Source organism: Drosophila elegans, unplaced genomic scaffold, assembly GCF_018152505.1.
Source record: "Drosophila elegans isolate 14027-0461.03 unplaced genomic scaffold, ASM1815250v1 contig_149, whole genome shotgun sequence".
NCBI lineage: Eukaryota > Metazoa > Arthropoda > Insecta > Diptera > Drosophilidae > Drosophila > Drosophila elegans.
In genome coordinates, this window is record NW_024545513.1 from 21,424,083 (window position 1) to 21,435,536 (window position 11,454).

Genomic DNA, 11,454 nt, shown 5'->3' on the forward strand with positions numbered 1-11,454 from the left:
AAGCCGTTTGGAGCATGTTTGAAAAAAATTTTAAATCAAAATATATACAAAAAAATATTTTTACGATTGTAATGTCGTAAAAGGTTTAGAAGTAAATTGTAAAACCAATAAGAAAGTTGTTATAGTAAGATTTTATTTAAACTTAACTTATCCAAAGTTACCTACCCTTTTTTCCCACGGTATTCGCTCAAAAAGTCTGTTTTTCATAAACTTTTCAATATTTTGTAGCCATTTCCTACAACTTTTCGGCAAACGAAAAAATATTGTTCGGCCTTTCTTTCGCCCATTAATTTCATACAATTATGCTGCACTTGTGGATTTATTTACAATTAATTAGATAAAACTAATATGCATGCATATGCATCAATAATTAAATAAAACTAATATGCATCAAAGCAGTTGAGCAGTTGTTACTTTGTTTATCAACATGACGAAATAATAAAATTAAAACGGTACAACGGCCACATAAGGGGTTAATTAGTTTGAATCCGCCAGCCAGGTGGCAACACCGCCATTTATCGATAAATAAAGAAAGGAAAACAAATGTCGCTGCCGCAACAAGTGGATTTGAACTAAAGTTGTTTTTGTTTATTAAAGCAATAATGTCGCTGTCCCGGCTAAACACTCTAATGAAACTGGCCACCCAGCCCACAGGTAGGTACTCCGATCCGATAGCACAAGATTCCGGCCTCCGGGTCTGCAATCTGAGTTCGGTTCAAAGTCCGTTTGCCGGTGAACTTTGTGAGAAGCGTATCCGTCTGAAATTTTCGCATTTCCGCATCTCCGCCAGCCATCCGAGCCATACAGATGCAGCCGCAGAGGAACCTGTCCGCCTTGAGTCCGGAATCCGGCGGCCACTTCAAGACCCTGGCCATCAGTTCGCCCAAGCCGTTCGTCTACCATGTGGAGCTCCATCGGCCCAGCAAGTTGAATGCCATTAACAAGCAGATGTGGATGTGGGTTTGGTGACAACTACGGAGATTCCATGGCATTAACCTACCCACCCTCCACCCGTTTGCAGGGAGATCAAGGAGTGCATGGAGGGACTGGCCATCAATCCCGATTGCCGGGCCATCGTGCTGTCCGCCGCCGGGAAGCACTTCACCGCCGGCATCGATCTGAATGATATGATGAACCTGGGCCAGGCGCTGGCCGAGACCGACGACTACGCCCGCAAGGGCATCATCTTGGAGCGCACGATCAAGCTGTACCAGGACTCGATCAGCAGTTTGGAGCAATGCCCCAAGCCGGTGATCACGGCGGTGCACAGGGCGTGCATTGGGGCCGGCGTGGACCTGATCACCGCCTCTGACATCCGCTACTGCACCGAGGACGCCTTCTTCCAGGTGAAGGAGGTGGACATCGGCATGGCCGCCGACGTGGGCACCCTGCAGCGTCTGCCGAAGGTCGTGGGCAGCCAGTCGCTGGCCCGCGAACTGTGCTACACGGGTCGCCGTTTCGAGGCCGCCGAGGCCCACTCCTCGGGCATGGTGAGTCGCCTCTTTCCGGACAAGGAGTCCCTACTGAGCGGAGCCCTCTCCCTGGCCGAGATCATCGCCAGCAAGAGCCCCATCGCCGTGAGGACCACCAAGGAGAACATGATTTACTCGCTGGAGCACACCAACCAGCAGGGATTGGACCACATTGTGGGTGTAGTATAGATCTTTAAGAGAAGCTAGTACTAAGTTGGAGGTATAGATGACTGGCTTATACATTACCTACTATTGCAGGTGTACTTTGCTTTTAGTTTTACAACTTATAGATCAGATCCCTTAGATTATTTCTTCACTATTAGACTGAACAGAGTACTATAGCTAGCAATATTAATAACTGACTGAATTGAACTTTATCTCTTTCCTTTTTAACAATGATAGTTTGATTTAGTCTACAAAATATTCATTTGAAAAGTAGATATCACTATAGAAAACTTAAGTTAGCGATATAGATAACTGGATGGATTGAACTTTAACTTTTGCCATTTCAAATTAACTGAGATTATTTAAAAGAGAGCTGTAGGCTAACGTTATGAATTTGATATAGTCAAAACAATAATCCTTTTTTTAACAAAAAAAAAAACATGAAATAACGTACTCTATTGCTGATGTTATATATATATTAAAGTATATATCTGTAATAAGCATAGTGCTGAGTTTAGCTTTTGCCATTCAATTGAAAGTTGTAGGATAGTGGTATTTATTTGATAAAGCTAAAAAGGAAATCCTTTTTATAAGCAGGTATTTAAAAAATGCTTAAGTATATACAACCTTAAAACGAAATTCTGCAATTTTCAACTCAAAATTGTATATAAAACACATAATAGGCTGTGAATGCAAATATTTTTACAATCAATGTAGTTGAGGACTTCGAAACAATATCTGTAGCAATAACAGCCTAATAGAAATTAACTTTTTAGGGTCAATGATCTCAATCTCAAAACCTTTTATCCTTTGCAGCGCCTGCTGAATAAGCTCAACCTGCAGTCGGAGGACTTTGCCCAGGCAGTGGCCGCCCAGTTGACCAAGGACGAGAAGCCAGTGTTTGCCAAGTTGTGATATGTGATCTTCGATCTGCGATCTTTGTGCCCCAGAGAAAACAAATGGCGGGAGGATCGAATTTAAAATGTATTCGCCATGTATGCATTTACAAATACACCAGCTGCCTTTACTTTAGAACTCGGACTGTCGCTTAGAGCAATTATTGTGTCTTGGGATGGATGCAGTGGAGCAGTGAAGGATGTACCGCGACATATGACTAGGAATTTTGTGGATCCCGCCCGCGCCGAATGGGCTCACAACTACAAGGCGGTGGCGCCAGAGTCGTCGCGTTGCCGCTGTTGGCAGAGCTCCTGCAGAGCGCGCGGATCCTTGACACAGGCGTCGGTGAGCACCTCCACCTGGCCATGCTCGTTGATCAGCAGGTCGTCCTCGATCCGGATGCCGATGCCCCGGAACTCGGGCGGCACATCGCCGCAGTCGTGGCCAATGTAGATGCCCGGCTCCACGGTGAACACCATGCCCGGCACAAGGCGCGTGTTGCGCGGCACATGCGGCGTGTCGTGCACATCCATGCCCAGATAGTGGGAGACGTGGTGCGGGCAGAAGCGATAGCCCTGCCCGGCCAGCTCCTTGTACTCGCTCACCGACTTGGCCACCAGTCCGATCTCCTGCAGATACTTGCCCAGCTTGTAGCAGGTGGTCTCGAACAGCTGGTCGAGCGTCTCGCCGCCCGGCTTCATCACGGCACCAATGATCTCCGCCTGCAGCTGGTGCAGCATCTCGTACAGCGTGCGCTGCGGCTCCGTGAAACGGCCGCCAGCGGGCCAAGTGCGTGTAATGTCACTGGTGTAGCCGCCGTACTCGCAACCGGCGTCCATCAGCACCAGGTCGTGCGGCCCCAGCAGCTGGCTATTGCTCACGTAGTGGATCACGGTGGCGTTCTGGCCGGCGGCCACCACGGGCGGATAGGCCAAATGGCTGGCGTTGCGCATGCGGCACTTGTAGTCAATGGCCGCGAACAGGTGGTGCTCCGACTGGCCCGGCCGCGACTCGGCCATCACCTCGTTGAAGGAGCGGGCGGCTATGTCGCAGGTGCGCCGCATTAGCTGCATCTCGGCCCGCGACTTGAGCAGCCGCATGGCCTCCACGAACGTGTAGGCGGGCAGCAACGGACGCTGCTCCTGTCCGCTCAGCCGCACCATATTCTCCGCCAGCGACGGCAGATCGCAGTTCTTCTGGTCGAACCAAATGTGCGGCTTGAGGTCGCCGGCCCGCTTGGCCAGCACCGTCGCCAGCTGGGCCAGCGGATGGGCCTCGGTGACGCCGAAGAGCGGCACGGCCAGCTCGGGACCGGTGCGCGGTCCGTCCCAGAGCTCGGCATGCGGATCTTTGGGCCGCATGAACAGCTCGGACTGCACGCTCTGGGCCTCGTCAATGGTCAGCAGGAGCACGGCGTCCGGTTCCAGGCAGCCGGTGAGATAGTAGAAGTCCGAGTTCTGCCTGAACACATAGGGGATCTTGCCGCTCATGTATTTTTTGGAGGCAGCGCCCAGCACCAACTGTGTGTGGCATGTGGTTAATAGTGGCATGTGGTTTCGGGGAGCAGAGAAGAGGGGGGCTCACCATGTGGCTGGCGCTCGAGTGACCGTTGAACTGGCCGCCAAAGCTGCGCGCATAGGCGCGGATGTTCTGCATCAGTTGGTTGCGCCGCTCCTTGAACTCGGCCATCTCCACGCCCGGCACCAGCTCGTCCGGCCGGATTAGGTGCGGATGCGAGACGCTGGTGGGTTGGCCCAGGTTTCCCCGCTGCTGGCGCAGGATCTGGGCCACGCCGCGCACCTCGGACGCATCTAGCGTGACCGTGGAGTTCGGACCGCCGGAGGAGCTGGTCGAGGATTGATTCCTACATCGCTGTGGCCACAGGCACGTGGTGATGGCGGGACTGCGGTGCGCATGCGGTGCGATTAGGCGGTCCAGGCGCCGCAGGACATTCATCGTTGAGTTGCCGCTCAGAATCAACACGCTTCACACATAAGAGCCGGAAAAACTGACAAAAACAATAACAATCCGGAATAAAAACAAAAGCGAAACGTCCAGGGTTGCCAGATGGCGGCGAGCAAGTGTCCCGCCGATTGGCAGGCGCTGTTATCGATAGTTATTGAGCTTTCAAATAAGGAGTCAAAATCAACCAACCCACCCAATCAAGAAATTTCAGGCTAATTAGGAAGCTTTTCTTATTGAAGAAGAAGGAATATAACAGTTAACTGGGGTACAAGTTAAAAAATAATTTAAGTCCAACTTAATAGCTACAATTGGCTGGACCAGTTAACGATCGATATTGAACATAAAATATAGTAAGAGTCAAAAAATAATGAAAATGGTAAAACATAAGCTAATAATACCATTTTCTGGCTAAAGAAGTTATATTTATAATTTAAAAGGAAGGAAACTAACAATTAACCTTGGTACAAGTTAAAAGATTATTTAAAACCAATTTAATAGTTACAATTGGCAGGCGCTGTTAACGATCTATATTGAGCTTAAAATATATAAAGAGCCAAAAAATAACAAAAATGGTAGAATTTAAGTCAATAATATAAATTTATATACTATAAAAAAACTATTTTTTTTAATTAAATAGGAAAGAGTATAACAATGTATATTCAAAACCAATTTAACAACTACAATCTACAATATCATTTTCCCATCCCTAATTTTTGAATATTTGGCAACGCCACTAAGCTTCGGAAGTCATCGATAGGAGCATTGACAGGTCCATCTCTAATAGGAAAACAAAGTGCAATCTGCAGCGGAATTTACGGAATTAAACAAAAGCTTTTCAACCGATTTGCGAATTAGTTAGTTCCAATATTTCGTGATATTTGCGGACAATGTCGAACGAGGTAGGTGCTGGTGATTGCCATCCGAAAAGGCCAAGCGAAACTTAAACTTAAGCCAATCCCCAGTGCTTTGTGCCCCGGCTGCCGGTGGACAGCGAGGCGATCCAGTTCCACGACTGGGCCATCAGCTACGAGAAGTCGCACATCCTGAAGAGCAGCTGCAAGCTGGGCACCAACGAGTGCTGCCCCAAGGACTCCGCCGACCGCTGCGACCTCTGCCACTACCAGTACTCCCTGGAGCTGCCCCACCTGCCCGACATGGTGTTCCACAAGAACCGGCTGGTGCTCCAGCACAAGGACGGCGCCGTCCTCGAGTTTAAGCCCATGGAGGCCTTGGCCCTGGTGGACAACGGCAAGCAACCGCTGGAGGTCGCCTGCGCCCAAGAGTGGCGGGAAACGCGGTGGGTACTCATTCAAAATATCAAACTCTAGGCCCTCAATTGGGTAATGTTTTAGTTAGTTCCAGTTTGATCCGGACATTTTTTAACTCAAAAAATGTTGTCGAAATCTTAAGTAAATATTGGATTGGATAAGCCAAACCACCACAAATATTCCTTTCCATCAATTGGCTCAAACTTTATTTATAAAAGAATTGTAAGACATCTTGACAACTTTATAGCAATATAACAACTGATTTATGTGCTTTTCTATGTGTGTGAATCTTGTAAAAGACACTATAAGTAATGGCTAACACAACTTATGTGATCCCGACCAATTTCGATTTGTTTTTCAAACTAAACATTCCAAAAATCGTCAAAAATATCTATTACTGTCTAAATATAAACATAAATCATTATTTAATCCTTAGTAAATTGGCTTAGAATTAAATAGTTGGTTTCAATTTTCCAGCCCCGAGCAGACCATGGAGGAGAAGTTCAAGCCCTTCGACTGGACATTCACATCCACCTACCAGGGCACCATGAACGAGAAGGTGCGCTCGGAGAGCACGGATCAGACCCTCAACAAGTTCAAGCTGATGCAGCGCGAGAACATCATTTTCTATCATGATCTAACCCTGTTCGAGGACGAGCTGCACGACCATGGTATTTCGGTGATGAGCGTTCGTATCGTAAGTACCACCCGCTAACAGCCAATATGACCGTTTTTGTAAGACACCATCACTGGCACTTTGACAGCGCGTGATGCCCTCTGGTTTCTTCATACTGCTGCGCCATTTCCTGCGCGTGGACGATGTGCTCATCCGGATGCACGACACGCGCTTTCACCACGAGATTGAGAACGACTTCATTTTGAAGGAATACATCCACCGGGAGGCGCCCTGCATAGACCTTCAGAACTCTGTGGCGTTTTGGACCAACCCAGATGAAATGCAGAACTTTCTGCCCGTGAAGACCAAGCAGTTGCACAAGCTCTTCTTCAAGTGATTCCCCAGATGCCCCGTCTCATATTCTCATATTGATTTGAACTGCTGCTATGTGCGTTTATTTATTGCCATCCGTGGGCGCATGCGCAGACATTAAAAGCGATTTCCTAAAAGGCACACTAAGAATACGGCTATTAATACGAGAATAACAATGGGCGGACCAGCTGCCAGCATCCACACGCCTAGGCGGTGCCAAGTAGGGCTGTCAGGGCCCGTTTGTAGTCACCAGAAGTCTCCGCCTGCAAAAAGAACATACATACGGGATGAAACAAGTTCGGAGTTGGGCTTATTTCATGCCCTATTTACACTACAATTACTCATTTGCATGTATATTGTTTGTGCATACTTTTTAACAGTAAGCCATTAATGAAATTTTGATAAACAATAGTCGATTTGGACAGAAAATAAACAGGTGAGTGTCATCTTAAGTGCAACCCTACGTAAAAGCATGCCCATTTTTTAATGCAATATGGATACCAATCTACAGACAAATCTAAATGCCAAATTGGGTTAGTTTTTGAAAATTGTTAGGAAGCGAACGCTTAGCAACTGTAGTGCAAAAAGAGCATCTCAGTTCGGAGAGTAACTGAAATCGGGGATTCCAACGGGTAGCACCAATGCCGTGGCCAATACTTACGTCCTAGGACAACACAATCACCGCAACAAATACCGAATACAAGTAAAAAAAAGGGTAAAGGGATGCGTTAACCAGGTGCTAAGCACTCGCGATCGTCGCGAGATCCACTTACCACCACGGCGCTGTGCAGCGTGCGGTTGTAGATCCGCTCGAACTCCTGCTTGATGGTCTCCAGGTCGATCTCCGAGCGACTGACGATGATGCGGATGAGGGTGGCGTCATCGGTTCCCGCCCCATTCATCGCCTTGTACAGTCGGTTAGCGAAGAACGCCGCCGGCGATTGGACGCACTCAACTAGAAGATAGATGATGATAGATGCAGATATATTTATAAACAAGAGATAACTTTTGAAAACAAAGTGTAGTAGCATTAACCAATCAAAAGTATTAAAATAAAATAAATATAATAACAATAAGGGAGTACCTCAAAGCCATTTATAAGTGCAGTGAAAATATCATTAAGTATTAAATTATTATTTATTATTTTATTATTATTGAAAGGTATTTATAACTTTTATGTTCATGCTGGATTTATATAATTTAAAGAACTTTTGGAAGATTGAATTTACGCAACTAATTCAGTCAAACTCATTTTTTTGTTTCACATGAATAAATTAAGGAATCAAATTGTAAAGTGTTGGTCAAACATTAATAAAATGTACTATTACAACAAAAATATATAAAATTAAAAAAATATGGTGAAATTGTTCAAAGCTGCATTGTAACTTAAAAATAAAAAAAAATCATTCATTATTTATGGTTCTTTAAAATATATACAATGTGAAAACCAAACTATCACCAAAGCAAATAATCAAAACTTTTCTACTAGTTACTCATAGAGTAAAAAATTTATGTAATTTTCTACCTGTTGCACAGGGTTACAAAGTATTATTTATTTTGGTATAACCAAACTATAGGGTATGAGGTTTAGGGTTTAATTTTCAAGTTCTAGTTTAGTTTGTTTTTAATTTTTTTTTTTTAAATGTTCCAAATCGAACCATTATTTTAGAAGATATTGGAAATATAAATTCACTGTAGTGTCCCTGGAGTTCGGCAGATGGCGCCACCTGGGGGCATATTTATTTTAAAATCTTTTAGCTGATTAAAGTCGATCTAACTTGTTTTAGTTTGTGCTTTAAAGTTAAAATCAGCGAAGCTTTTGGGGGAGTACTGACCTATGGCCATCATGGCCTCGTGCAGCTCGTCGGACATCTCGTGCTTGATGGCCTGCTCGATGGTCTGGCCGGAGAGCTCCTTGTACTCCTCGAAGACGAGCCGCAACTGAGGGAAGCTGGCGTGCGACATGATCCGATTGAAGACCTCCTCGTCGGTGCCCAGCTTGGCCTCGCCGGCGGAGTAGAGCTGGGCGGCCTGCTCCTTGGCCTCGCCGGCGTCGACGGGGGTGCTCAGTCCGTCGCGCACGCCGGTCACGATCAGCGTGAGCAGGCGGCGAAAGAAGCCGGACGTCTCGCTGCACATCTGCTCGGCCAGTGGGCGCTGGTAGCGCTCCTCGTAGGCGGCCACGATCTGGGCCATCTCCTCGTTGCTCTTGGTGCACAGGATCTCGACGAGTGTGGCCTCCTCGGTGCCGATGCCGGCCATGGCGGCGTGCAGCTGCTTGCACAGGTACTCCACCGGCGGCATCATCAGGCCCACGATCACGTCCTCGAACTTGCCGCCCAGCTCGTCCTTGAGGTCCTCGACCAGGTCCCGCTCGAACTCCGCCTCGTAGATGGCCCGAATCGTCTGCCTCTGCTGGTTGCTCCTGCCGGCCAGCACCTCGATGATCTCCTCCTCGTTGGTGCCGAATCCCTTCATCGCCGACCGCAGCACCTGGGCATCCTGGGCAGCGTCGAAGGGGCTGGCGTCCTTCACCGTGGGCACGGGCTACACGGCGAAAAATAAGTTCAAAATATAGTTGCACATCACACAGAAAAAAAATAAATATTAAATTTGGTGATATCCCGTATCAATTTGGTCTTGTTTCTTGACTTATCACTTTGACATGTTCGATTGCCAATCCAAAATGGAATTTAATCTTGAATTTTTTCCTCTTTTTCGATTTAAGAGAATGCATAAATTACCGTTTTGTAATATTAATTTTAAGTTATTTAATGACACCAATAAAGTCGATTAAGTCTAGAAAAACACAACTTTCGTTAGGCTATTTGAAAAACCCGCTAAACGGATGACTTCAAACAGTAGTAGTTAGCTTATGATAGCAATTCAAAATAGTTTGGAAACCATTTTTGAATTTTATATTTTCGTGAAGCTTCTACTATAGACTAAATGGGACAAATGAAACAAATACACAAAATAATATTTTAGGAAATATTAAAAAAAACAATTATGTTTTTAACAACATTTTTGTTTCTATACAAAGATAAAAAACAAGGTTTTATAAGTGTTTTCGTAAATCATCTGCCACTGTAAATTAAAAAGTGTATTTTAAGGAACTGTTAACAGGTGCATTAACCTTGAAAAATTAAAACAATATCAAAGGTTTTTTGAAACTTTTTTACAATAAAATTTTCCCATGCCTTAAAGAAATGTTTTTTGAGCACTTTGCATTCTGTCACTGCTATTAATTGCACCGCAGATGTACATCCTATCCGATTTAAAAGTTATACATTTTGTTGCCCTAGGCACGTCTATCAATTTTTTCTTCCTGTGTATCGAATGACGCATCGCGGTGGCAAATCAATAAGTGCAATAATGCAACAATGCCATCCCACTTCACCTGGTATTAACTGACCTGGTAATCCATTGCGCTTCTTGAAAAATTCTTGGCTGTCTGCGGGTTTCCTCGATGTTCAGTTGGTAAACTGGCAAGTCGACGATTTCTCTCTGGGATTTAATAGATTTTATATTTTTCTTCTGGCGACGTCTTGTTGTCTCCGCCTGCTCTTGGTGAATAATAGGTAGTTGAATTTGGAAATGGGAGGCACTGCACTGGGGTTTCGCCTCTGTGCTCACCGCTTTTTGCTCTCTCTACAGAGCACAAGTCTTACACAGAAAAAAAAAACGCTGTTTAATGGGATGGCAAATATTTACATAGGGCAACAGAAGTTTTGTGCAGGCCCAACCGCTATGATATATATACATAGTTGTTTACTGAGGGTACTTTAAATAATAGATGCTCAAGACTACTAGGTTTTATTTAAGCTTTTAAGGGAAAGTTAGCATTTCACAGGGTTTGGCTTTAATGCACTTTGAACTTTCCCTCCATTGGCCTATAGATTACTTCCAATTAGGCAAAGCCAACCATTGCTCCAAAATACATTTTAAAAAATTCAATATAACCATAATAAAGGTCTCAAATAATTAAAACACAACGTCTTCTTATGTTTGACAAAATTAATGGAAAAATATAATTTTATTTGATTTTTTAACACCGTGCACAAGTTGATATATTTAATTTTGCCGAGACTTTTGAAATAAAAATGCGCAAATATTATCTTAAATTTCAAAGACAACCTTGTAAAAGACCCATAAGACTTTATATTTGACAAACTAAGAATAAAAAACGGGATTTTCTTAAAATAAAAAAAACACCTTGCGTTATATGAGTTTAGAAGCATTTTAATTTTGTATAAACGGTATTTCGTTGGTAATATGAAAACTGAGCTTACTAAACTAAAACAATATTAAAAAAAATGTTATTTAGCGTTGGAATTCGAACGCGGATTTTGGCGGGTGTACGTACCTATTTTATAATTTTACACGTAAACGACAACTTGATTCAGTGACATCATTTCGAATTTATTTATGTCGACTACTGTCAAATATTATACTTATTATTTAGAAAACCTAAATAAATGTAAATCCCGATTTGACTTGACTCAAAATTGTACGAAAAACTTAAGAAACTTATTAACCTGCTAGTTTTACTTTGATATCGAGCTGATTTTTTTTCTGTGTAGAAGCTTTTGAGAGCGCGACTTTCACGGTTGAGCTTTTGATTCCGCTTCTAATGGGGCTGCACTTGAATTCCGAAGCAACTGAATCATTCGGCACATTTCTTGAATTAATTAATTAA

General features: G+C 44.4%; 4 protein-coding genes across 5 annotated transcripts; 2 read left to right on the top strand and 2 right to left on the bottom strand.

Annotated features, from left to right (window-relative positions):
* Positions 1-516: 516 nt before the first annotated feature.
* LOC108147726 (delta(3,5)-Delta(2,4)-dienoyl-CoA isomerase, mitochondrial) lies at positions 517-2,678 on the top strand. The gene is made up of 4 exons (XM_017274455.2): positions 517-654; positions 791-956; positions 1,022-1,646; positions 2,454-2,678. The coding sequence occupies exons 1-4, from the start codon at positions 603-605 to the stop codon at positions 2,550-2,552; spliced, it is 942 nt and encodes a 313-aa protein (XP_017129944.1). The 5' UTR covers positions 517-602; the 3' UTR covers positions 2,553-2,678.
* On the bottom strand, positions 2,609-4,601 carry LOC108147725 (xaa-Pro aminopeptidase 3). Its single transcript, XM_017274454.2, has 2 exons — positions 4,119-4,601; positions 2,609-4,054 (listed from the first exon to the last, which is right to left on the bottom strand). Exons 1-2 carry the CDS (start codon positions 4,488-4,490, stop codon positions 2,795-2,797), a joined length of 1,632 nt encoding a protein of 543 aa, XP_017129943.1. The 5' UTR covers positions 4,491-4,601; the 3' UTR covers positions 2,609-2,794.
* A 668-nt stretch (positions 4,602-5,269) lies between these two features.
* On the top strand, positions 5,270-6,902 carry LOC108147735 (TIP41-like protein). Its single transcript, XM_017274465.1, has 4 exons — positions 5,270-5,398; positions 5,462-5,796; positions 6,245-6,464; positions 6,532-6,902. The coding sequence occupies exons 1-4, from the start codon at positions 5,387-5,389 to the stop codon at positions 6,778-6,780; spliced, it is 816 nt and encodes a 271-aa protein (XP_017129954.1). The 5' UTR covers positions 5,270-5,386; the 3' UTR covers positions 6,781-6,902.
* LOC108147734 (annexin B10) lies at positions 6,816-10,338 on the bottom strand. 2 transcript variants are annotated; one of them, XM_017274463.2, is made up of 5 exons: positions 10,171-10,338; positions 8,591-9,302; positions 7,529-7,710; positions 7,417-7,419; positions 6,816-7,018 (listed from the first exon to the last, which is right to left on the bottom strand). In XM_017274463.2, exons 1-5 carry the CDS (start codon positions 10,180-10,182, stop codon positions 6,962-6,964), a joined length of 966 nt encoding a protein of 321 aa, XP_017129952.1. In that variant the 5' UTR covers positions 10,183-10,338; the 3' UTR covers positions 6,816-6,961. The 2 variants fall into 2 exon arrangements, with proteins under 2 accessions (XP_017129952.1, XP_017129953.1); XM_017274464.2 differs by lacking the exon at positions 7,417-7,419.
* Positions 10,339-11,454: the final 1,116 nt, after the last annotated feature.

Bases quoted from the DNA above. Each gene is read 5' to 3' on its own strand.
- LOC108147726 (XM_017274455.2), top strand. From the start codon at position 603: ATGTCGCTGTCCCGGCTAAACACTCTAATGAAACTGGCCACCCAGCCC. The intron at 655-790 runs GTAGGTACTCCG...CATCTCCGCCAG, and splicing joins ACTGGCCACCCAGCCCACAG to CCATCCGAGCCATACAGATG. The intron at 957-1,021 runs GTGGGTTTGGTG...ACCCGTTTGCAG, and splicing joins ATTAACAAGCAGATGTGGAT to GGAGATCAAGGAGTGCATGG.
- LOC108147725 (XM_017274454.2), bottom strand. From the start codon at position 4,490: ATGAATGTCCTGCGGCGCCTGGACCGCCTAATCGCACCGCATGCGCAC. The intron at 4,055-4,118 runs GTGAGCCCCCCT...TGCCACACACAG, and splicing joins ACTCGAGCGCCAGCCACATG to TTGGTGCTGGGCGCTGCCTC.
- LOC108147735 (XM_017274465.1), top strand. The intron at 5,797-6,244 runs GTGGGTACTCAT...TCAATTTTCCAG, and splicing joins CAAGAGTGGCGGGAAACGCG to CCCCGAGCAGACCATGGAGG. The intron at 6,465-6,531 runs GTAAGTACCACC...GCACTTTGACAG, and splicing joins CGGTGATGAGCGTTCGTATC to CGCGTGATGCCCTCTGGTTT.
- LOC108147734 (XM_017274463.2), bottom strand. The intron at 7,711-8,590 runs GTCAGTACTCCC...TCTATCTTCTAG, and splicing joins CGAGGCCATGATGGCCATAG to TTGAGTGCGTCCAATCGCCG.